We start from the raw sequence: 27,048 nt of genomic DNA on the forward strand, positions 1-27,048 counted from the left end.
AAGATGGGTGTCATGTTCAGACAGTTGCAGGTTGTGTAGGACAGAAGATGGGTGTCATGTTCAGACAGTTGCAGGATGTGTAGGACAGAAGGTGGATGTCATGTTCAGACAGTTGCAGGTTGTGTAGGACAGAAGGTGGATGTCATGTTCAGACAGTTGCAGGTTGTGTAGAACAGAAGATGGATGTCATGTTCAGACAGTGACAGGTTGTGTAGGACAGAAGGTGGATGTCATGTTCAGACAGTGGCATGTTGGACAGAAGGTGGATGTCATGTACAGACAGTGACAGGTTGTGTAGGACAGAAGGTGGATGTCATGTTCAGACAGTGGCAGGTTGTGTAGGACAGAAGGTGGGTGTCATGTTCAGACAGTGGCAGGTTGTGTAGGACAGATGGTGGATGTCATGTTCAGACAGTGGCAGGCTGTGAAGGACAGAAGGTGGGTGTCATGTTCAGACAGTGGCAGGTTGTGTTGGACAGAAGGTGGGTGTCATGTTCAGACAGTGGCAGGTTGTGTTGGACAGAAGGTGGATGTCATGTTCAGACAGTGGCAGGTTGTGTAGGACAGAAGATGGGTGTCATGTTCAGACAGTGGCAGGTTGTGTAGGACAGAAGATGAATGTCATGTTCAGACAGTTGCAGGTTGTGTAGGACAGAAGGTGGATGTCATGTTCAGACAGTGGCAGGTTGTGTAGGACAGAAGGTGGATGTCATGTTCAGACAGTTGAAGGTTGTGTAGGACAGAAGATGGGTGTCATGTTCAGACAGTTGCAGGTTGTGTAGGACAGAAGGTGGATGTCATGTTCAGACAGTGGCAGGTTGTGTAGGACAGAAGGTGGATGTCATGTTCAGATGATGGTTGGTTGTGTAGGACAGAAGATGGGTGTCATGTTCAGACAGTGGCAGGTTGGGAAGGACAGAATGTGGATGTCATGTTCAGACAGTGGCAGGTTGTGTAGGACAGAAGGTGGATGTCATGTTCAGACAGTGGCAGGTTGTGTAGGACAGAAGGTGGATGTCATGTTCAGACAGTTGAAGGTTGTGTAGGACAGAAGATGGGTGTCATGTTCAGACAGTTGCAGGTTGTGTAGGACAGAAGGTGGATGTCATGTTCAGACAGTGGCAGGTTGTGTAGGACAGAAGGTGGATGTCATGTTCAGATGATGGTTGGTTGTGTAGGACAGAAGATGGGTGTCATGTTCAGACAGTGGCAGGTTGGGAAGGACAGAAGGTGGATGTCATGTTCAGACAGTGGCAGGTTGTGTAGGACAGAAGGTGGATGTCATGTTCAGACAGTGGCAGGTTGTGTTGGAGAGAAGGTGGGTGTCATGTTCAGACAGTGGCAAGTTGTGTTGGTTCTCCATGTGTAGGACAGAAGGTGGGTGTCATGTTCAGACAGTGGCAGGTTGTGTAGGACAGAAGATGGGTGTCATGTTCAGACAGTTGCAGGTTGTGTAGGACAGAAGGTGGATGTCATGTTCAGACAGTGGCAGGTTGTGTAGGACAGAAGGTGGATGTCATGTTTAGATGATGGTTGGTTGTGTAGGACAGAAGATGGGTGTCATGTTCAGACAGTTGCAGGTTGTGTAGGACAGAAGGTGGATGTCATGTTCAGACAGTGGCAGGTTGTGTAGGACAGAAGGTGGATGTCATGTTCAGACAGTGGAAGGTTGTGTAGGACAGAAGGTGGGTGTCATGTTCAGACAGTGGCAGATTGTGTTGGTTCTCCATGTGTAGAACAGAAGGTGGATGTCATGTTCAGACAGTGGCAGATTGTGAAGGACAGAAGGTGGGTGTCATGTTCAGAAAGTGACAGGTGGTGTAGGACAGAAGGTGGATGTCATGTTCAGACAGTGACAGGTTGTGTAGGACAGAAGATGGGTGTCATGTTCAGACAGTTGCAGGTTGTGTAGGACAGAAGGTTGGTGACATGTCCAGACAGTGGCAGGTTGTGTAGGACAGAAGGTGGGTGACATGTCCAGACAGTGGCAGGTTGTGTAGGACAGAAGGTGGGTGTCATGTTCAGACAGTGGCATGTTATGTTGGACAGAAGGTGGATGTCATGTTCAGACAGTGGCAGGTTGTGTAGGACAGAAGGTGGGTGTCATGTTCAGACAGTGGCATGTTATGTTGGACAGAAGGTGGATGTCATGTTCAGACAGTGGCAGGTTGTGTAGGACAGAAGGTGGGTGTCATGTTCAGACAGTGGCAGGTTGTGTAGGACAGAAGGTGGGTGTCATGTTCAGACAGTGGCAGGTTGTGTTGGTTCTCCATGTGTAGAACAGAAGGTGGGTGTCATGTTCATACAGTTAACTTCATTAAAAAAATAATCAAGCTCTTCTCAGTTCAAATACATTCAACTGCTACTATTATTACTGTCTTTACTACTATTACTAATAATAGTAATCAAGATCTTCTTCAAAAGCCATTCATTGCTGTTCAATCGTTCTTTTCTCATTATCATCTTGATGATAACAGTGAGTGAGTGTTTCTGTGGGATACATTAACTGTAGCGACATTCATCAAACAACATAATGGCTACTTGCCAATGACGTACTCAGGAAAAGAAATTATTAAAGCAATTATACCATAATTAAATTGACGTAGAATAACCATCCAACTTGCAGAGTTAAATGGAAATCAAACTCTTGATTCTCTGGTAGGTTACGTGCTGCCACGTGCTGGTGTATTGCTGTGAGGCGTCAGGCAACAAACTCTTACTTTTTCATGTTAATTAGTATTTTGTAACTCATCCGTAGGAAAAACTCAAAAGCTTTCTTTTCAATTTTCTTATAATGAAAACATGACTGAAGCCAGTTACTCTGTGCAGTGCTTGGGTTGTCAGCTTCGCTGTGCAGAGCTCTATTGTTTTGATTTGAGGTGAGGTGAAATGGGGTTTAATGTCGTACGTGTCCAAGATTATTGCACTTTTTTAGCGACATGCATGCATGTGTGTGTGTGTGTGTGCTTGTGTGTGTGTGGCTGCTTGTACTAGTCTGGACTGATGCTGATTTATAGTGCTTGCCTACTGAGATACCATGCTGCAGTTAAACATGAATATATACTGACTCCGAGCAGACCAGTGCTTGTTTAATGCCCCCTTGATGCCTAGCCCCAGACAGGGTAACAACAAGTACCATCTTTAAACGTCTTTTGGTATGACACGGCTGGGAATCGAACCACGGAAATTCCGTTCTCCAGGCGAATGCTCTTCCACAAGACCATGGAGGTGGTCTTTTTTATTTGAGCTTGAATCATACATGAACTTGTGATGTCACACTCTGTAATTATTTCATGCATGATTTAAAAAACCCAGAAAGGTCAACTTGCTAAATGATACACATGTTGATAGATCAAACAAAATTTCCAAAAAATAGTTTGTTAGGCATGACCACAAGACAGTGTTAACAGTAAAAAGTTGATTGAAATACAGCTTTTTCAGAAATTACTTCTGCTGTTAGAATAATGCAATACTCCAAAGATAAACACTTTGCTGTAAAATTAAAAGTGTTCTTATTCATAGTTTGTGTTTTTGATTGTTTTTTTGTCTTGTGATTGATATCATGAGCATCGGTCCACGCATTTGGGATCGATGACATGCATCAACCAAGTCAACCTGACCATCCGATCCCGTTAGTTGCCTACGACAAGCATAGTCGCCCTTTATGGCAAGCATGGGTTGCTGAAGACCTATTCTACCTCGGCTCTTCACGGGTCCCATAGTTTGAGTGCAGATTAACATTTCTTTTTATACCTCCATGTCAGAATGATGGGTTCACATGATCTTGATAACATACGATGTAACCCACCTTGGAGGGAAATATTTCTGAATGGGAGAATAAATCCTTCATACCCCACCACGAAGAAAACAGACTGCACGTGGATTTCTGAGCAGAATATATCCCTCTCAACCTGCTTCGATGCAAAAAGGGACATGCTTTTTCCAAGTGAAAGTCACATGATATTGTACAAGTTAACCTCCGCTCAATCAAACAACTGTTTCCTATCAATTTTGAATTTGTATTTATTCTTTTACAAAGGCAAATTAAAACATGTTGGTGAATAAACACTACATGTACCCTGAGTGATACTGCTACAACTTATAATATATCATTACCATATATCAAACCATATATCAAAAGTTGCATTTGAGTGTGTTGACATGTTCTAAGGATACTATAGTTTCAATTATAAAGAGATTATTAGCTGAGTGTGTTTCCATGTTGTCAATATCATACATTAGGAATAAACATTGCATTATGCAAGTCTTTGGCGAACAGAACACATGTTTCATATTCCTAATATATTCATGATATTGACAATTTGGAAACACATGAGGTTAATGATGTTATTTTTAACATAATCGATGTTTAAAAGGCATTTTCACCTAATGAAGTAACTTAAGAAATGGCGTATGAATATAATGTTTGAGTGAACTGCCCCTAATATCATATAGTGCCAATTAAATTGCAAACATGTTTGTCTATAGAAACACCCACACATCAAGAAACCCCTATCTAAACACCCTCGACGATCTGGGATAGAATATGTCTTCAGCAACCAATGCTTGCCATAAAAGGCGACTAACGGGACCAGGTGGTCAGGCTCACTGACTTGGTTGATGCATGTCATCGTATCCCAATTGCGTAGATAAAAGCTGATGATGTCAATCACTCAATTGTCTGTCCAGATTCAATTATTTACAGACCGACGTCATATTGCTTGAATATTGCTGAGTGCGGCGTTAAACAATAAACAAACAAACAAAAAATATCTAAACCTTTTTGGAGCGTTTGCCCATAATTTATTGATCAAGCAAACAGTGTATTTATCTATGGGGCTTAAAAGTAGTTCCTGCTAGGTGACCTCATTTACATATTTATCGGATCATGATAACAAATTTATCGGATTGGTTTATCGCGTTGATAAAACTATTCATTATATGCTAAACTACAATATCAGCATCCTAAAACCAGTGGTTTCAGAGGAGATTATGAAAATTTAACATCATCAGATTTATGAGCATATGTGAAGATTAAAAGCATACTATAATCCAGCATGAAAAACAGATTCAAAACTTGCAGATTCTTATACGTAGAGGATAGCAAATTTGATTTTTGTCAAAGATGCACTAATGAAGAAATTATACGAATTAGAAATTGCAGAATAGAGACAAAAGGACATTTTCAATATGGCTGCCATATCTTATTTTAAAATCTTATATGATATTGTGAGCATTTTAAGGGATTTCCTTGCAGTGATCACCAATGCATAATATCAGCATTAAAAGTCTTGGCTTCGTGTCGAGTGTGTAAACATCTACAAGAAACAGAGGGGACAGACTCAACATGCTATAAAGCTGACAGAAACATTCAGATAAGGAGGAGGCACAGTGGCCCAGTCATCAAAAGCGCCACAATTCTCTGTGCAAAGTTGCCTCCCTTGGACATGCTAGAAATCTATGACTGTGGGTTCGAATCCCTGTTCACCTGATTATGTTTCTAGGTTTGTCAGCACCATACCCATGCTCATGGGTTTCACCGAAGTGGTAAACGTCTCAGACCCACATCACTTCAGGCTTTCCTCCCGGTGCACAGATTTCCGAGGTGGCAAATTGACCTGCATCACTTCAGGCTTTCCTCCCCATGCACAGATTTCCTAAGTGGCAAATTGACCAGCATCGCTTCAGGCTTTCCTCCCCGTGCACAGATTTCCTAAGTGGCAATTTGACCTGCATCACTTCAGGCTTTCCTCCTACATAAAGCTGATATAACTGAAATACTGTAAAATGCAGCGTTATACTAAACTCATTAACTCACTCCCTTGGATAAGGTATAGTAAAGATTAAGCAAGCTTTCTGAAATAATTCCACCTGGAAACTTCATTATTTGAATCCTTTTCTCTCACCCCTGGAACCATTAAAGCTATATTCATTCAAACACAGATTATATCTATATAAATGAGCAAAGCAATATCTACATGAACCTATACAAACAAAGTAGCATCACTTATCTTCTAGAATGTCCATTCCGGAAATTATTCAATATACAAAAGCACCAATTTAGATATACATAATATCTTACTTTACAAATGTGCCTGTTAAGATAGAAATAATATCTTCATTTTCCAACTGATTCAGTCAGATAAGGCCCCTATCACGGATGTTCCTATTTAACCAAGAGAAATAGTACCAAACAATCCGATCTAATGTGGCAAAACTCTTTAAAAGCACATAACACATGATACGTATATAGGCACCTTTGACGATAACATCTAACACTTTACAGATATTATATATCTGTCTACAATCTAAAACGTTCATATCTAAAGTATAGGGTAATAAACCCATTCATAATTTGTAGAATATAATAAATCTGTTTCAACATGCCTAGAGTTTCATCTAGTGTATCATACTAATTGCCCAGCAAATTCTATCAAGTTCTCTTGAAATGAATGATTCACCACTTGTTAAAACAGCATAAAAAAACAATAAAAATGGAAAAGAGCAAAACAAGTAGACAAACTGCTTTTGATAATTGAAACCGCCTACGCTAATGATGTTATTGTAAACAAAACAGCTAATAACATCAGTAATAATTCTAATAATACGAAAACCTGTCTGCAAAGGGAACTGTTTCTTGGGGCATTGTTTGATGAGAGGTTTTAATTATACAGTAGGACTGTGTGTGTGATAGCCCCACTTCCATGCTTGGGAAGTCGACCAGGAAATATTGACTGAATAGTCTCTTTAATTTGTAATTGGACTACTAAACTTGCCCACAAACTAAATATTTCAGGGAAAATCAATCAAATATTAATTACTTTTGATTTTTTTGCATGGAAATTCAGATTTCTTGGAGGTATTGTTTTCGTTTTGAATCAATAAATCAACACTGGTAGGATTGATCACCTGTGGGAGCTTACCTGTGTGTAGTGTTCCGTTGGATTAGGTCTGATGGCCTGCAATGCCGCACAGGTGTGACAGCAATGCTGTTAGAACATGATTAGAAACATGCTGTGGACAAATTCAGAATGCAGCAGCAAGCTCAAGTGGCATAAGGCCCAAACCTAACAGTGTTTGTGTAACTCGGCTGACCTATAATTTTATTTCAGAACATGCATTTTTCATTTCATCTGTGACTAGTTGTCAAGAAAATTGATCAAAACCATTGGCATCTTACAGGTGATATAAGTATTTTTGTGGTGTGGACTAGGTGGGGTGAGAAGTAACTGGTCAACTTGGCTTAGCAGGTTATGGAGGGTGGCAGGATTGGGGACGATGAAGGAAGTTGTGGAGGATGTCATGGTGGGGCAGGTGTGGAAGAGTCATGGCAGGAGGGGGTGCAGCCAGGTATGGAGGGTGGCAGGATTGGGGACGATGAAGGCAGTTGTGGAGGATGTCATGGTGGGGCAGGTGTGGCAGAGTCATGGCAGGAGGGGGTGCAGCCAGGTATGGAGGGTGGCAGGATTGGGGACGATGAAGGCAGTTGTGGAGGATGTCATGGTGGGGCAGGTGTGGAAGAGTCATGGCAGGAGGGGGTGCAGCCAGGTATGGAGGGTGGCAGGATTGGGGACAATGAAGGAAGTTGTGGAGGATGTCATGGTGGGGCAGGTGTGGAAGAGTCATGGCAGGAGGGGGTGCAGCTAGGTATGGAGGGTGGCAGGATTGGGGACGATGAAGGAAGTTGTGGAGGATGTCGTGGTGGGGCAGGTGTGGAAGAGTCATAGCAGGAGGGGGTGCAGCCAGGCATGGGGTTGGATAATGTGACAACACTGGTTGAGGGTGAAGCAAGTAGTGAGAATGCCAATATTGATGTGAGAAAAGTCGAGAAGTTGTACAGGGTTGGCAACTGGAGGACTGCAATAAGACCATGGACAATTATTCAGTGGAAAATGTGCACAAGAAGGTAACTGGCAGAAGAGTTATCAGGGATAGATTTGTGTGCCAAAAGTCCAGAAGTTCTCGTGCACTGGGTAGAAGTGAAATATATATATAACATCACTCATTACTATTTGTGTATGTAGCTATAATTAGACTTTGTTCCTAATCTGGTTATAGATCAATACCTTTGAGATAATTTCCAGAAGAAACTCATCCCAAAGTTCAAGTTTAAACCCTGTTTGTTGATGCGGGACAGATGAAGCCGAGTCCGGAGAGTACATCATAACATTATGTAAACGTGGAATCTCAAGCATCTCAAGATATCAAGGGATAAAAAGCTTCTTACGAAAACAACGAGTGCATCTCCCTTGACAAGAGTGCCCTCCGCTCTGTTCAAATGTTAGCATTCATCCACAACCACAACCATCTGACCTGATGTTATGGGAATGTCTGATTGGCCACCAGATAACGTCTGATAATGTTGGATAACACAGCGACCTCTGCTGGTGACCTTCTCTGGTGACAGCTTCTGATGGTAATGATAACTCAAATTGAGCTCCTCAAATCATAATTGCTCATTCCTCAATGACTATCCCACACTAATGTGCATGCTCTTCTTGTCTCTTGCCATCCATGCAGTTCAAAACAGTAAAGAGAAGGTATTTGGCTTCAAGAAGGGGCAAAAGGGCCAGAAAGATGATCAGCTGTTCAAAGTTTGTTCTGAGCACATCAGATATACCCTTTGTACATGCAATCAAATAAAAAGAAGAACCGAGTCAGAAAGAGGGTGATTAAGGTACCAAAGCAAGAGATACTTTGTTGTTGAATGTTTGATCTGAAAGATTGGAAAGAAGGTAAATATATCATTTTTGCTTATTTTAATGTGTATTTCAAAATAAAAAATATGTTTTCTGAACTCTCCGTGCGAATGAAAGAGGAAACAAATTCAATATTACGGATGATATTTCCAGGCATTTCTAGGCCTTTTTACCCTTAAGTTACGTGTGAAACTAATTTTTACTAATATTTCAAAAACATTTGGCATATAATTGCACTAATTTTACAAATACATGTCAAGAATGCAAAAGAGAGTTCATTTGTGTAAGCAATGTAACACATCCATCTACAAAAGTGTGTCCATTGACCCAAGTGCCAGTACATAACATCTGATACTCTAAAGATTAAATTTCAAATCACAAAAATTGTCTCATCACTCTTTAATAATCAAGTCGAAGAGAAAGTCTCCCTCTTCCCAAAGCTTTAAAACACAATTTTAATCAAAACCGATCGCAACAAAATGTGTCCCCGCAACCATGGATGAAAGAGGACATGATCCACCCTTATTGAAATCCTCGTCTTCGGAAGACAGCATGTACCTTACAGTATCCTCACTCTTCTGTATATACAACGCGAGTTAAACATGTAGACACGCAAACACAATGTTTGCAGATGTGCTGTATTCCTCCAACTTGTTGTCACTGTTGACAAAGCAAGCTTTACGTTCGGACAATGACAATGACTTCACATGGTATGTAACCTTTGACCTCCGTAAATAGAGAGCTTTTTTGTGCTGTTGAGCACCTGCACGGGGAGGAGCGAGGTTGGAATGTTATAGATAATGTATACCTGTGTGCAACTAATCTGGCCACGGTTAGATGATGTATTTGTACAACGTGCAGCTGAACAGGTGAGGTGACGAGCGGGGCTAGGCAGGTGTACGACTACAACAGGTACATTACCTGGTTACAGTTAAGCAGATGAAATACATCTACATGCGAGGGATGTATGTAGCCAAACATTATCACAACACAGGTGAGAGGGAACATAAACAACAAGTGTAACTACGCAGGGTTAAGATGTTGATAGAAACAACGAATATATCACCTGAAAGTGTGCGTACAAAATCTACCTTACCTGGCTACAGATGTAACAGAATAAACCTATATTTCACCCGTCAGTCAAGTATGTATATATTTATGTCTGGGTTTACCTGTGTACACACACAAATAGAAAACACTAGCTTATGGATGACATTAGTGTATTTTTTCCTGGCATGACCATGACAGGGTTAGAACCTGCACCACCAAACCATTGGCAATCTGGAGCATTAACCATTGTGCTACAAGGACTTGAAATCATCGTCCCTATGTAACATTTGAAATTATATATGTATACTACTCAAAAGAAGTTAAAGAACAACCAATATTTTCATGTGACGATAGTTGAATATTATAATCCTGCTGATAAACAGATTGTTACATACTAGTGATGTTGTGGTTAATTGAGCAACAGTATTCAACGAATGAAATCTAAGCTTTCGTGATTATATTCAAATTTATTCAAATGTCTCCTAACCATAATACATTACATGCACAATCATAATACCTCAATTGTACAACTACAAAAGTTTAAACATGCAGACTGAAAAGACATTATTTTACATTTGTCTTCTATTAATAAATTGCAAGTGATTCCGTGGAATTTCATTGGCTAACCAAGCAATTATTTTTCCTTTTACGTTTCCATAAACCGAAAATCAAAAAGCCAGGCAACTGACAGTCTACTGTTTCCTGAAATGCTGTGACAGAATGGGAGGGACTTCTGCTGCATTACTGCACTGAACACAGTCCCTGATTGTGTATTGTTGTCTACAGTGTTTTTATTTTCATGATTAAATAAGCAGTCTGTGTAGTTATTATAATTGACACGGATTTACATAATTTGTGCACCGATTTTTACTTTTGAACCTTCATAAATGCAGACTTACGCAAAGCGTGAGCACCACTTTTTACAATAATACTTCTATAAACACAAAAAATGTAGAAGTCAATTTTTAAATTTTTTGTTTTAATGTAGAAAAAGGGAACTGTCCAATGTGATGAGGAATACTAAAATACTATATAAACACAAGGTATCAACAATGCCAATCAATATTTAAAATTGATCATTTATGTTTATAATGATGTTCAAAAGATATTGGCTTGTACACTGGGCAGCCAGTTCTGTGTGACGTTGGAGAATAAATGATACACCGTGTTGTTCACACTTTAACCTTTAACACTTCTTTCTCTCTTGCATATAATATCAATAGAAACATATTAAGTTTTACTTGTTTATGAAGAAAATCCATCAGGTACCCAGTGTGCAACTGTATTTCAGATGCACAGGTGGGAATGACAAAATGAAAAGATTTTACCCGTATACGAAAAAAAGAAATTTAAAAGAAGGAAAAATGACTTTTTCAGACACTCATTTTGGAATGACAAAATAATTCATTTTCTGTTCACGAAAAAATAATTATGGTAACAAGAATGCTATTATATGCCAGATGCACAGATGGAAAAGACAAAATAATAAGTTTTCCTGTTCATGAAAAAAACATTTATTCTGGACACAAAAATTCTATCACATTTCTGTGCATGCCCAGTTTTGTCACAAACACAGTATCTTAAGCAAATCATTTTATTACCGTCTTCGCCATGCCTGTGGTTTTGACACAGAGGTAACTTCATGGTAGGACCCAGAATATGTAGAGGGCATCATGGAAAATGATAAATAAAAACGCTTTGTAATAGGCCCATATACAGCCTCAGTATCCAGGCCAACAAATCTGATCTTGTCCTTTTTGATAAATCCAATGAAATCATTTATATTATTGAATTTTTTGTCCCTTTTGACACTAATGTAATTTACAACATTCAGGAAAAACATGCAGACCTTGCTTTCAAAATGTCACGCTTGCATCCCAAGCACGAAGTTGTCCGACTCCCCAATTTTCTCGCTGTCTTAGGTTTGGTACGTTGTACCTCCTAATCTGTTGACTGACATTGGGTACCCGGGTTTGCTACCAGGAATACAGCCCTTCTGACAATCTGGGTAATGCAGAAAGCTGCAGTGTTGGGGAGTCTTTACATTCTCCGAAACGTTCTGGGCGGGTTCAACTTATAAGGCAGCGCTTCCTGGGAGAAGTCCCATTCGCTGTCTGGGCTGCCTGTAGATGGGGCAAGGGCCCTGAGATGACTGTGCCGGGATGACACAAACCCTCTCTGCTGCATTTTTATTTTAATCTGTACATCATCATCATCATCATCATCATCACTTGGTCAACAACAACAACAACAGCAATGATAATAAAAAATTCTGATTACAAGAATCCAACCATATTACTTCTGCACATCAGAGCTTTCCCTCATGCTCTGCTGTAAACAAAATGTTGCTAAAAAATACAATTCTATACACTACAAATTGTTTCAGGTTACCTAATATAAGAAGTGAAATTAACATCTCAAATCGTCCATTATCAGTGAACTGATCATAAATGTTCCTATAAGCTTCATATAACTTAATAACTGCTGCAATTCACCCAAAATAAGTATCTCAACACAAATCTCTCTGTCTTATTCAAGGCATAACAAATATTTCAGCATTGTCAGCTAACTGAACAATTATCTTTTCAAAGGCTGACAAACTTAAAACCCACTTAAGTACATTCTACAAAGCCCATCTATGCCCCCCTCGTTATGAGAAGGGTCAGCTCTGTATTAGATGTCACATATGATACAATACAATGAACATCTGTGTTTTCAATGGCGCTCAGCAGGGGCACAGAATAGACGCAGTGTAATGGAGGCGCCCGGCTCTACCCCTACCAACATGAGATGTGCATACACCTATAACAATTTCAGTCTCCCCCTGAAGCCAGCAGGGTAGTCTATGTTCTGACTCCTATCTTGGGTGGCTTGCCTCCCACTATTCCTGACCTTGGGAAAATGTACCGTAGTTCATGTATTTATTGTTCAGCAGAAGCACAATATGGTTTATGCTATCCTTCAAAATTCACACTAGTCTGCTAGCCTGTGACTACTCAATTGTGCTGGGGACAAGTGAAAATCCTGTGATGGTAGTTCTCATTGATGAGTGCTGTTTGTGGGAAATAATTCTCAATGCTACAGGTTTGCTACAAACTGGAACTAAATAAAGCTGACAGAAAATGTAAACATTGTAAACATTTTTGTCTCATTCAAGCAGGACTAGCTACAAACTCTGAGGGTTTGTGAAATATAGATTACACTAGTCCTCTGGACTAGTCTTTAATAAAAATTAATTTCTAAGGCTGTCACAGTTCCATAGAACAGCTATCGATGAATTATACCTAGCCTCACCAGTCCTAACAGAAGTCAGTAATCTTACCAATTTATGGACAGAACAAGCATCCAAGCATCCCATTCTCATCCCCTCTGCCCGAGCATCCCATTTTCATCCCCCCTGCTCTAGCATCCCATTTTCATCCCCTCTGCTCTAGCATCCCATTCTCATCCCCTTAGCTCTAGCATCCCACTCTCATCCCCTCTGCTCGAGCATCCCATTCTCATCCCCCCTGCTCTAGCATCCCACTCTCATCCCCTCTGCCCTAGCATCCCATTCTCATCCCCTCTGCTCTAGCATCCCATTCTCATCCCCTCTGCCCTAGCATCCCATTCTCATCCCCTCTGCCCTAGCATCCCATTCTCATCCCCTCTGCCCTAGCATCCCATTCTCATCCCCTCTGCCCTAGCATCCCATTCTCATCCCCTCTGCCCTAGCATCCCATTCTCATCCCCTCTGCCCTAGCATCCCATTCTCATCCCCTCTGCTCTAGCATCCTATTCTCATCCCCTCTGCTCTAGCATCCCATTCTTAAATCCGCTTCAGAATAACTGAATGAAAACTCATAATAAGTATTGTTTCATTAAACTTTACACATTACTTTATTACATAGGCTATATGTTAGTCTACAGTGCTCAGTTAATGGAATGCTGATGCATACCATTGTGTTGTGAAGGGATACCTTTCTAAGCACAATCTGAACTCATACTGCCATTTTGACCTGCTGATCCACACTTTCGTCTCCTACCACATCAAGTACAAGAAACCTTGTTGTCATCCGAATTCCCTGTATATTGAATAGGTATATTTATTTGCATATTGAAATGCAAACTACAATTGTAAAAGTTTTGGACAAAATATCTCCTTCAGCCTGTAATTTCACTGCTTTAGCCTATTATTCCCCTACTTTAGGCTTTAATTTCACTGCTTTAGCCTATTATTTCACTACTTTAGCCTATTATTTTACTACTTTAGCCTATAATTTCACTGCTTTAGCCTTTTATTTCAATACTTTAGCCTATATAATTTCACTGTTTAGCCTATTATTTCACTACTGTAGCCCATTATTTCACTGTTTTAGCCTATTATTTCAATACTTTAGCCTATTATTTCAATACTTTAGCCTATTATTTCAATACTTTAGCCTATATAATTTCACTGTTTAGCCTATTATTTCACTGCTTTAGCCTATTATTTCACTGCTTTAGCCTATTATTTCACTACTTTAGCCTATTATTTTACTACTTTAGCCCATAGTTTCTCTGCTTTAGCCTTTTATTTCAATACTTTAGCCTATATAATTTCACTGTTTAGCCTATTATTTCACTACTTAAGCCTACAATTTCACTACTTTAGCCTATTATTTCACTGCTTTAGCCTAAAATTTCACTACTGTAGCCCAGCATGTAGAACATTTGATAACAATTTTCCAACCATCATAAAGAACTGACTGTTTAATTTTCAAGCCTTGGGTCTGGGTTAAGGCATAAAATATCTATCAGTTGACAACACATGCAATGTTTTTTGAATGACAACAAACATAAACAGTAGATTGCATCCATAATACATGATAGTTCCACATTCTTATTGTACCGGTATTAGCCCAAACAAGAACGTTATTTTCTTCTAGTTACACACAAGTTGGACTTGTTGTATTTTCTTTTTTTAAAAGTTCTATTCATTAAAATTATTTACATCTAGCTATCCATCTGCAGACAACACCATAAGCCCTTCACTCTACAAACTACTTACTAACTGCAAAACTGTATAAAGTTGACACGAGTGTCCATAACACTGTAGATACAGAAGGGGAAGTAATGGGGGATGAGGATGTAGTCTCAAAATGAAACATCGGGATGTACCCAAACATGATATACAAAGGGGCGATTGCAATATAATTCGCAAAGATTAAAAACATCAGTGCCTCCCCACCCGTGCAATAATACACCAGGTCCCTATTCCAAAAAGTGATCTTAGCGCTAAGATGATCGTAACTCCCATACTTTAACATAGGCTTACAATAGTTGTAGCGCTAAGATCACTTTATGCAAGTGGGTCCTGGTCCCTATTCCAAAAAGTGCTCTTAGAGCTAAGACGATCGTTACTCCCATACTTTAACATAGGCTTACAATAGTTGTAGCGCTAAGACAATCGTATCTCCAATACTTTAACATAGGCTTTACAATAGATGTAGCACTAAGATCACTTTATGCAAGTGGGTCCTGGGCCCCATTCCATAAAGCGGTCATAGCGCTACGACTGTCGTAAGCCTATGATAAAGTATGGGAGTTACAATCATCTTAGCGCTACAATTGCTTTGTGGAACAGGCCCGAGGTCCCTATTCCAAAAAGTGATCTTAGCGCTAAGATGATCGTAACTCCCATACTTTAACATAGGCTTACAATAGTTGTAGCGCTAAGATCGCTTTATGCAAGTGGGTCAAGGGTGCCGTTGTACAAAGATATCTTAGCACTAAGGTGATCGTCACTCCCATACCTTAACATAGACTTACGACAGTCTTAGCGCTAAGGTTGTTTTGTACAACGGCCCCCTGGTCCCTATTCCAAAAAGTGATCTTAGCGCTAAGACAATCGTAACTCCAATACTTTAACATAGGCTTACAATAGTTGTAGCCCTAAGATCGCTTTATGCAAGTGAGTCCAGGGTGCCGTTGTACAAAGATATCTTAGCACTAAGGTGATTGTCCCTCCCATACCTTAACATAGACTTACGACAGTCTTAGCGCTAAGGTTGTTTTGTAAAACGGCACCCTGGTCCCTATTCCAAAAAGTGATCTTAGCGCTAAAACGATCGTAAGTCCCATACTTTAACATAGGCTTACGATCATTGCAGTGCTAAGATCGCTTTGAGGAACGGGCCCCTGGTCCCTATTCCAAAATGTGATCTTAGCGCTAAGACGATCGTAACTCCCATACTTTAACAACTGTACAACAATCACAGTGCTAAGATCGCTTTGAGGAACAGGGCCCTGTCCCATTACTGCAATTACTGCCGACATGGCCTGGCAGTAACTATACTGAATATGGTAGACGACATTCTCAGTGTGGTGTTTCCACCGCTTGTTGATATTCATATTGAGTTGAAGCGAACTATTGTTTGATGAAAGGAAATGAATCCATTCAACCAGCCTGGAGGGATGTGGCCCTGACACATTCATACAAATATATGCTTTATGAAAATGTTTAGTTTCAAAAAACCACCATCACTTTTTATTTCCCTTTTCATAAAAAAACAGTCATACTGTGTTTACGGCTTGACGTTTCAAAAACTTCACAGTCACAGATCCATGCCAAGCTTTGATTTAAGTGTCACAGAAATTATCATAATAGCAGGGTGGTCAAATGAAAGGATTTACAAAACAGCAGGGCAAGATTGACTATAATTCATGGCTTTCATTTCAGGTAATGTCTAATGTTCACAAGTGAGTGGCACCTAAAAATCTGTGTTACTTGAAAAGCGCAAATCTAAATACCAAGGATTATTCTTTCAGTGTTTGAGTGAGTGCGATTTAACTTTGAACAGTATTTCTGTTACATCAAGGCATGTCAGTTTAATAAGAGAGGAAGGCCAACATCGATGTTGCAAAGAGATGTCGTAGATGCTTAGAAATAAACAAATGTACTGACATACAAAGGATCATAGTCATGATGATCCTGGCATGACTAAGGGAGTCAAATCTGCCCAGTAAAATGTAGCCCCTTTGTTCACATCATCATCATCATCATCATCATCATCATCATCAATGTCATCACAATCACCATCATCATCATCATCACCATCATCATCACCATCATCATCATCATCAACGTCATCATCACCATCATCAACATCAATTTCATCATCATTAATGTCATCATCATCATCATCATTATCATCATCATCAATGTCATCATCATCACCATCATCATCAATGTCATCACCATCACCATCATCATCACCATCAACATCATCATCATCAATATCATCATCATCATCATCATCATCATCATCATCATCATCAATGTCATCACCATCAATATCATCATCATCATCATCATCAATGTCATCACCATCATCACCATCAATATCAGCATCATCATCATCATCATCATCATTAATGTCTTTGTCATCATTATCATCAAATGTCATCACCATCATCATCATCATCATCATTTTTATATATTTATATTCACCTTAAAAATACATTAAGGACCACATCCAAGGTTTTTAAGGGAATCTTTCTGTGACTTCTACAAGGCTTTAAAAGTGATACGTGGGCCATGTGTGTGTTTAAAAGATTACAAAGTGAAACAGAGTTCATCCAACATTAACGGAGAAGTCTTTGCATGTGCTGGTTACGTCACTATCTTAAGCACGGAAGTCATTAAACCTAGTTATATGGTCTGTGGGAACCATGCTTTTGGGTTTCACCAAAGTAGTGAACTGTGTCACTTCAGGATTTCCTCCCACATTAAACTGACACACAAGGAAAAAACTTAAATACTGTACAAAACAACACTTAAACCAACACACTCTCTGACTGATCTAAAAAGATCTTCTCCATAATTCCCCAACCAACAAAGCCGTCTAAATAACAGCCACTTTCCTTCACTCATCAAAACAAAGAAAATGGCTGACACTTTTTTAGTCAGCTCAATGACACATGAGCCAAAATAGACCCAAAATCAAAGAAGAACCTTTTAACCTTTACAAATGAATATATTGATCTGAACGTGAACGAGGACAAAATACAAACTATTACCCAATAAGACTGGAAATGCCAAATTAAGTGAGTGAGTGAGTTTAGTTTAGCGTCGCTTTGAACAGTATTCCAGCTATATCACGGCATGTCCGCTTGATGTGGGAGGAAAGCCTGAAGCAATGTAGGTCTAAAGATGGTTACTACTTTGGCTGAAACCCACGAGGACAGGTATGGTGTTGACAAACCTAGACACATAATTGAGGCGAAACCAAACTGAGAACTATACCAGCTTGCAAGAAGTTGATCATTATTCTCCATCATCAACAGTTCATCCTTGCGGAAATTTCTATCTTTTTAAACATGATCAACCGTTGATTACAAATGTAAACACTCACATTTCAGTAGAACAGTTATCAGGTCGCTCCATGCGGTATCCAGCACTCAGCTCTGATATAAGCTCTCGATTGGCTACACCAGGGTATGGAGTGCCACCTAGTGTCACAATCTCGAACAATACAATTCCAAAGGACCATCTGAAAAGAGAAACACTGAATGTAGTGTACATTTAAAAATGTCAGTGTCGTAGTGCAGTCATACTCTGTTAGAAGGACAAAACCAAACAAGGACAGAGTTCACACCAATTTGAGTGAGTGAGTGAGTGAGTGAGTTGGGTTTAACACCACTTTTAACAGTATTCCAGTTATATCACAGCGTGTCGGCTTAATGTGGGAGGAAAGCCCGAAGTGATGGAGGTCTAACACATTAACCACTTCGGTGAAACCCACGAGCACGGGTATGATGCTGACAAACCTAGAAATATAATCGGGGTGAACCAGGATTCGAACCCACAATCATAGTTTTCTGGCGTGCCCAAGGGACGCAACTCTGCACAGCGAATCGAGGCGCGTTAGACGACTGGGCCACCCGTGCCCCCCACACCAATTTGAGAACCTACATTCTAAAATCTATCTTCATCAGGGTAGAGTTACAGTGATGACACCAGGTGTCTGTCAAGTAAAAAGTCATGGTCACTATGCAGTATGTGATAACACAAATATCCGGTATGTTTGAACACACAATTATGTCATTGCACCCATTATCTGACTTTTTGCGTATTTTCAATTTATAGAATAAATTACAATTCCTGTTTCACATTTACTTTCATACTGTGTATTCTAAACAATGCATGTAATTATAAGGAAACAATGAATTGATTTCATGTGTATACTTTCCAAGAAAAGGAGTGAGTGAACATTTAACATCGCATCGACATTATTTCAACAATATAGTGACTCTAAGAAAATGAAAGCTTAGGTCTTACTGTCTTTGATAGAGTTTATATCAATGACATTTGACATTTTCATGATTTCTGTTCTTGGGAAAGGCAGTTTGCATGATCACATGATGGATTTTGTCACAGATTTCTTGGGCAAGTTTATTAAAAATCATTCAGTTAACGAAGTGAAGTTTGAAAATCATCATGTCAAGGCTCAATAGCATTGAGAAAAATAATGGTATTGGTAGACTTGAAGCTGGTGGATCACATACATCAATGGCAAAGCATTTCATTGCCCAGAGCATAATTTCCCGACTTTGGACACGATACTGGCAACATGGCACCACTACAGATCGACCAAACTGGGGGAGATCACCACAGCAGTCTAGACTCACTACATCCCAGGCCTTGACCTTTGAAATAGGACAATCATTGCAATGTACACTGCAACACTGTTGACAGGCTCCAGTGCAACATACACTGCAACACTGTTGAGGGGCTCCAGTGCAACATACACTGCAACACTGTTGAGGGGCTCCAGTGCAACATACACTGCAACACTGTGGAGGGGCTCCAGTGCAACGTACACTGCAACACTGTTGATGGGCTCCAGTGCAACGTACACTGCAACACTGTTGATGGGCTCCAGTGCAACGTACACTGCAACACTGTTGATGGGCTCCAGTGCAACGTACATTGCAACACTGTGGAGGGGCTCCAGTGCAACATACACTGCAACGCTGTGGAGGGGCTCCAGTGCAATGTACACTGCAACACTGTGGAGGGGCTCCAGTGCAACGTACACTGCAACACTGTGGAGGGGCTCCAGTGCAACGTACACTGCAACACTGTGGAGGGGCTCCAGTGCAACATACACTGCAACACTGTGGAGGGGCTCCAGTGCAATATACACTGCAACACTGTTGATGGGCTCCAGTGCAACATACACTGCAACACTGTGGAGGGGCTCCAGTGCAACATACACTGCAACACTGTGGAGGGGCTCCAGTGCAATATACACTGCAACACTGTTGATGGGCTCCAGTGCAACATACACTGCAACACTGTTGACGGGCTCCAGTGCAACGTACACTCCAACACTGTTGATGGGCTCCAGTGCAAGGTACACTGCAACACTGTTGACGGGCTCCAGTGCAACTTGGTGGAGTGTCATGATGTGGGAAGCCATTTCGTATGGGCGCAGAAAAGATCTTGTTCATATCCAGGGCAACTTAACAGGTGTGCATCATGGTGATGAGATCCAACGTCCAACGTTGTCCTGACTCTGCAACCACCAGGCGCCTTTGTTCAGCATGACAATGCTCACCCCCACACAGCTCAGAACACAGACATACTGCCAAGGAGGTCAAGGTCACCTGATCTCAACCCAATGGGCAGTAATTATGCCAAGCTCTCCAGAATGTAGGGCTAGGACGGGTAACTTGGGTACTTGGGTCGGGTGGGTACTGAGTAGGACCCGGGTACCCACAGGACTACCCTGACCCGTGGTTACACACGTGATATATTGTTTATTGACAAAATATATCTAAAACTCTTTGGTTACACTACAAGTCAGTATTGTTCGCATTTCTTTCTGACTATGCACCCATTCCTTCTGACCTTTATAGGTTTTAATAAAGATAAAACTTCAGTCAACTTCAGTGTATGCATGACCAGATTGTTCATACGTGTATCTAAATACATTTTACCAGGGCTACGGTCAAACTATTCCCAATTGGACTTTTTACACCCAAGTCTTGAGACATATAGCAGGTGTCCGGGTAGGGTCGGGTAATAGTGTGGTGGGTACCCGGGTAGTAAATTTGGACTCGTCCCAACCCTACCAGAATGGTCTGCCATTCCACTAGGTGTCATCTGTGGCCTTCTTAGTTCCATGGGCAAGAAGTGTCTTGCAGTCATTCAAGCCAATGGTGAACACAAACAGTACGAGGCATGAGATGTTGAATTAACGGGCACATGCAAAGATTAAAGGGTTGTAGAAGTCACACGAGCTATCTGATTTATTAATTGTCTCTTACTGCTGTTAGTTCTTTGTCATGTTGAAACCATGATAAAAAAAATCTAAAAATATTTTTAAAATGCAACAAGTTCCAGATCATTATGTAATGAAATAAACAAATTACTATTCCTGAATAATGACCTAAACATCTAAACAGTTCAGTTAGCCGACTGTTGAAGAATGCTGCGACTTTAACAATTACTCTTTATTAACTAGATTACAGCAGTATTAGTAGTGTTCAATGGTTTTCAAAGCAACCAAATTGAGCTTTAAAATTGCTTCAGGCAAAAAGGTAAAAGGCAAAATAGTGGTGAAAAGTATAGGAATGAAACACTGAAAATCAGTGATGACACCAGGTGTTCACACAGGGTAAGCCTGTCCTGCCCTACAGTAGCATCCGCAAATCACATAAGTCGCATAAAAAAATAAGTTTATTTAAAGGGATGAATGATGTTTTCACATAAAAGGATTTCGAAACATTCAGAGTGTCTGAATGCATTCAGCATGACTCTGAAACATTCAGGGTGGATTGAATGCTTCACTGAAACTTGCTGGGTGGCTTGAACGTATCACTCTGAAACATTCAGGGTGGCTTGAACGCATCAATCTGAAACATTCAGGGTGGATAGAACGCATCACTCTGAAACATTCAGGGTGGCTTGAACACATCACTCTGAAACATTCTGGGAGTCTTGAATGCATGATTTTGAAACATTCAGGGTGGATTGAATGCATCACTCTGAAATATTCAGGGTGGCTTGAACGCATCAGTCTAAAACATTCAGGGTGGATTGAATGCAGCACTGAAACATTCAGGGTGGATTGAATGCTTCACTCTGAAACATTCTGGGAGTCTTGAATGCGTGATTTTGAAACATTCAGGGTGGATTGAATGCATCACTCTGAAACATTCAGGGTGGATAGAACGCATCAATCCGAAACATTCAGGGTGGATTGAATGCAGCACTGAAACATTCAGGGTGGATTGAATGCATCACTCTGAAACATTCAGGGTGGATAGAATGCATCAGTCTGAAACTTTCAGGGTGGATTGAATGCAGCACTGAAACATTCAGGGTGGATTGAATGCAGCACTGAAACATTCAGGGTGGATTGAATGCATCACTCTGAAACATTCAGGGTGGATTGAACGCATCACTTTGAAACATTCAGGGTGGATTGAATGCATCACTGAAACATTACAGCATCTTATTTTGTGTTTTTTGTTCTGTTGTAGAATTTGGGGCAGGGTCATCCTTTAAACCAGAAAAGATATTGGTCTGGCATTCAAACAATAAATTGGCACTCATGCTCATGCATCAGGCACATTCAAACTGATATATACTGAACAGCATTGAAAACGCACCACCATGAAAATGGATGTATTTTTATCCGGGCTTAAGTCATATGAAAATATATAAGTGAATGAGTAATATACGACGTTCTGGACGAAGCATGAAGAAGAACAACTCGTCAAAACACATTCCTAATTTTTTTGTGAGCGAAATCGCCAAAACGCAACAAATTGCATGCACATCATGGAAAACGTGTTTTGTTTCACGGGAAGCATGCAGAATAGGGCTATAAAAGACAGACTTTTAATAGCCACATCACTTGTTGCTGAAAATGTAAAGGGTACTGACGCAAGAAATGCCAAGATTAACAGCAGAGGAATGTGAACGTGCCTTGGGCATGCTTCAAGTTGGTACGTCAAGTAGAGTCGTTGCACAATGGTTCCAATGCCATCATTAAACAGTCCTCAGGCTACTGAGCAGATACCAGCAGAAAAGAACCACCAGAGATGGACCACTTCCAGGTCAACGTTGTGTAACTACACCATGTCAGGATCGCCATATTGTTCGTCGGCATCTTCGTGATCGTACACTTCCAGCTACCAGGACTGCAGCAACCGTACAAGGCCAACGGGGTTGATCAGTGCTGACACCGTACGTTGACGTCTCCCCTCAGCAGGGCTATGTGCTCGACGTCCATACGTTGGACCCATACTCACTGATCGACATCAAAATGAATGTCTGCGTTGGGCCAAAAGGCATCGTCATTGGAGATTGCGGCAGTGGCATGGTGTGCTGTTCTCTGATGAGTCCCGTTTTCATTTACGGAATGCTGACGGTCGACTGCGAGGATGGCGTCGACGTGGAGAATGTTACCACAATGACTGCGTTGTACAGACAGATCGATGGGGGAGAGGGAGTGTCATGGTGTGGGGCGGCATCAGTCATAACCATCGAACAGAGCTCCATGTTTGTCCTTGAAGAGTAAATGCCCTTTACTACAGGAATAACATATTGGCAAATCACATCATCCCATTCTTTCATCAGCACCAGGATATGCACACCTACAAGCAAGATAATGCAAGAGCGCACACAGCACGTGTTTCAACACAGTACCTAGCGAACAATAATGTGCCTCTGCTTCCATGGCCAGCCCTGTCACCCGATCTATCGCCAATTGAACATCTATGGGATTACCTGGGTCAACGCCTCTCACGTTGTCCACCAGTACAGAACCTGAGAGAACTTGAAGATACGCTACGTCAAGAGTGGAATGCCCAAGAACACTATTCGCAGATTTATTCGATCAATGAGAAGACGTTGCATGGCCTGTGTTGCTGCCAATGGCGGACATACCAGATATTGACTTTTCATTTTAACCCTATGTGTCTTCCTTACACTGATGACGTAAATGTAATTACTGTGTGGTATTACTGTTTCCTTTGTCGTCTTTCTTAATAATCCGTCAATGTCTGTTCTAATCAAAATCGGTCATTGCTCAAGTTGTTTTTGTAATATTTCAAGATTTATTGCTGGTGCGTTTTCAATGCTGTTCAGTATATTAAGTAAAATATTTAACCACCAAGTGAGGAGAGAATGGCTGTATAATATGGCCTGTTTCTATGTAAGAGCTAGGAGAGAGTGGATGTGTAATATGGTCTGTTTGATGTGAGAGCTAGGAGAGAGTGGATGTGTGATATGGTCTGTTCGGTGTGAGTGGCTATATGATATGGCCTGTTTGATGTAGGAGCTAGGAGAGAGCGGCTATATAATATGGTCTGTTTGATGTGAGAGCTAGGAGAGAGCGGCTGTATGATATGGCCTGTTTGATGTGAGAACTAAGAGTGAGCGGCTGTATATATGGTCTGTTTGATGTGAGAACTAGGAGTGAGCGGCTGTATGATATGGCCTGTTTGATGTGAGCACTAAGAGAGAGTGGCTATATAATATGGTCTGTTTGATGTGAGAGCTAGGAGAGAGCGGCTGTATGATATGGCCTGTTTGATGTGAGAACTAAGAGTGAGCGGCTGTATATATGGTCTGTTTGATGTGAGAACTAGGAGTGAGCGGCTGTATATATGGTCTGTTTGATGTGAGAACTAGGAGTGAGCGGCTGTATGATATGGCCTGTTCGATGTGAGAGCTAGGAGTGAGCGGCTGTATGATATGGTCTGTTTGATGTGAGAACTAGGAGTGAGCGGCTGTATATTATGGTCTGTTTGATGTGAGAACTAGGTGTGAGCGGCTGTATAATATGGCCTGCTTGATGTGAGCACTAGGAGAGACCGGCTGTATGATATGGCCTGCTTGATGTGAGCACTAAGAGAGAGCGGCTGTATAATATGGTCTGTTTGATGTGAGCACTAGGAGAGACCGGCTGTATGATATGGCCTGTTTGATGTGAGCACTAAGAGTGAGCGGCTGTATAATATGGTCTGCTTGATGTGAGAACTAGGAAAGAGTGCCTTTTTAATATGGTCTCTTTTCCTGTGACAGCTAGGAGAGAGTGGCTGTGTAAAACAATTTGTTTGCTGTGAGAGCTAGGGGAATGTTATCAATGTAACAAGTTGCTTTTTGACCAATTTGTAAGAAAAAAAACATTCTTTTTTTACCAGCATGAACGAATCTGAATCCCTTCCCATCAATGTTTCAACTTCCTAAGCCCTGTTTCCTAAAAGAACATCCTAAAAGGCTTTTCACTATTTCAAATGTTTTTTTGTTTTGTTTTTTAGACACTAAACTTCGAAGTTTTACGCCAGACTAGACATCCTCCTTAAGTTAAACGCTCATCCCTTCCGCTGGTTCAGACGTCGCAAGTTAACTGACAGACATTAGATGCAAGACAATGGGCATCATGCCATGTCACAATCTCATATAGACCTTTTGCAAAGAGCACAGCAAGACAAGGAATGCATACTACACGGCTATGCTGTAACACTGATGTATGGACATGTATGAAACACAGCTATCATCATTCTCAGACAGAACACACTGTAAACAGGGCAATGAACTGTCTGAATAAACACACTATTCAAGTGAGATACACTGTAAGCTATGTACTCTCCTCCTACAGTTTGTCTTCAGTTGACTTCAGTTTGTCCAGTAAGGGAAGTAAGATGTCTGGAAAAATGATATATTTTGACAGCCAAGAGAACAGGTCTTGAGAAATACATGTTTAATGCACCACTAAAATAAAGTCCTTCATAGAAAAATTGTATTCTTATGAAAGTCTATCCAAAACGTGCCCTTTAAAGTTTGTATAAGAATAGCTAAAGGAAAGTTCACCAAAGAGGACACTGTAGCACATTCTAGTGCAAACCAGTAATACACAAAGTTGACCAAACTCTCTGAACATTGATGCATTTTTAGGCGAGACAGGTTTTTAAAATTTGTTTGAAGATTCCAACAGCCATAGTATAATGAAAATGAAAAAAATAAAATCGGAACGCATGTGCTGACCAAAAAATATTGTGAATACAAAATAGTAAACTGAAGACTGACAAGACCAGCATTACTGACACGGGTCTCATAGCAACATATTTAGATAAATCTGAACAGTTTCATAACTTTATTTCTTTCCCTTGTGATGATACCAATTGTTCACAAAAAGGAGAGCGTATCCTGCACCTGTCATAAACACATGCAAAGGCAAGTCAATTGTTCACCTTAAAAAAACATGGGAACATATAGTATAAGTAAAAAAACATAATTTGTTTCACTGATGTGTCAAATTTGGACTTGAAGTACCAACATGAATTTTTCCAACAAAAATCAGTATACCAAGAAATTAGGTAGTCTGGCCTAAATCATTTTCACTGTCTGAATGATGTGTCTTCCATTAAATATCATATTGTGTGGTGGAAGTTACTCCTATCGCCAAGTCAAAGTATTATCTTCCACCAATTCCAGCTGTAACATTTCACAGAAGGATCTGTGCATCACTAAACGTTAAGAGCACCCTATCGTTAGGTCAATGCATGGATATTTAGGACATGCTTTCACTTTTCATGAACACCTGGGCCGACTTGCACAAAGCGATCAAAGATTGTTAAAAGCTTATGTTAAAGTATGGGAGTTACGATCATCTTAGCGCTAAGATCACTTTGTGCAAGTGGGTCCTGGTGTCATCACTGATTTTCAGTGGTCCATACGACTAATTTTCACCACTATTGTTCTTTTTACACCCAATGGTCTCTGTTTCTGGAGATGGTTTGGACAGATTATTCTCTGGTGATTACGTTTTAGATAATATAGGTAAACGATGTAAACTTGACCTCCATAAATCATTAAAGATGAAATTACTTTTAGTCTTGCAGAATCGTTATCAGCATCCTCCTCTAATATTGCACCTTCACTTGTCATGGTCTATAGTGATGCTTCCTGATTCTTGGAATAATAGGTTTCAAAGAATTTTCTATTATAGGAAAATGGGGGGAGTGAGTGAGTATGGTTTTATGCCGCTTTTAGCAATATTCCAGCAATATTACGGCGGGGGACACCAGAAATGGGCTTCACACATTGTACCCATGTCGGGAATCGAACCCGGGTCTTCAGCGTGACGAGCGAACGCTTTAACTAGGCTACCAGACCGCCCCTATTATTATAGGAAAAGGTATTGCAGTAAAATATTTTTTGAAAGAACAGCAAGAGGTCTGAAGCCAAATGAATGACTGACTCAAGTTTAGACCACAATACATAATTATTAGATATTAATCCATTTTTTTTCCAAAA

The 27,048-nt window shown here is 40.6% G+C and overlaps 1 protein-coding gene across 1 annotated transcript in view; it reads right to left on the reverse strand.

Annotated features, from left to right (window-relative positions):
• LOC124119095 overlaps positions 1–27,048 on the reverse strand; it is a 113,338-nt gene that overhangs the window by 19,749 nt on the left and 66,541 nt on the right. The window contains exon 23 of the mRNA XM_046481504.2: positions 18,125–18,262. Within this exon, the coding sequence (XP_046337460.2) occupies positions 18,125–18,262 (138 nt within the window). The remainder of the gene's footprint in view (positions 1–18,124; positions 18,263–27,048) is intronic.

Source organism: Haliotis rufescens, unplaced genomic scaffold (genome assembly GCF_023055435.1).
Source record: "Haliotis rufescens isolate VD_foot unplaced genomic scaffold, xgHalRufe1.0.p SCAF_3, whole genome shotgun sequence".
Taxonomy (NCBI): domain Eukaryota; kingdom Metazoa; phylum Mollusca; class Gastropoda; order Lepetellida; family Haliotidae; genus Haliotis; species Haliotis rufescens.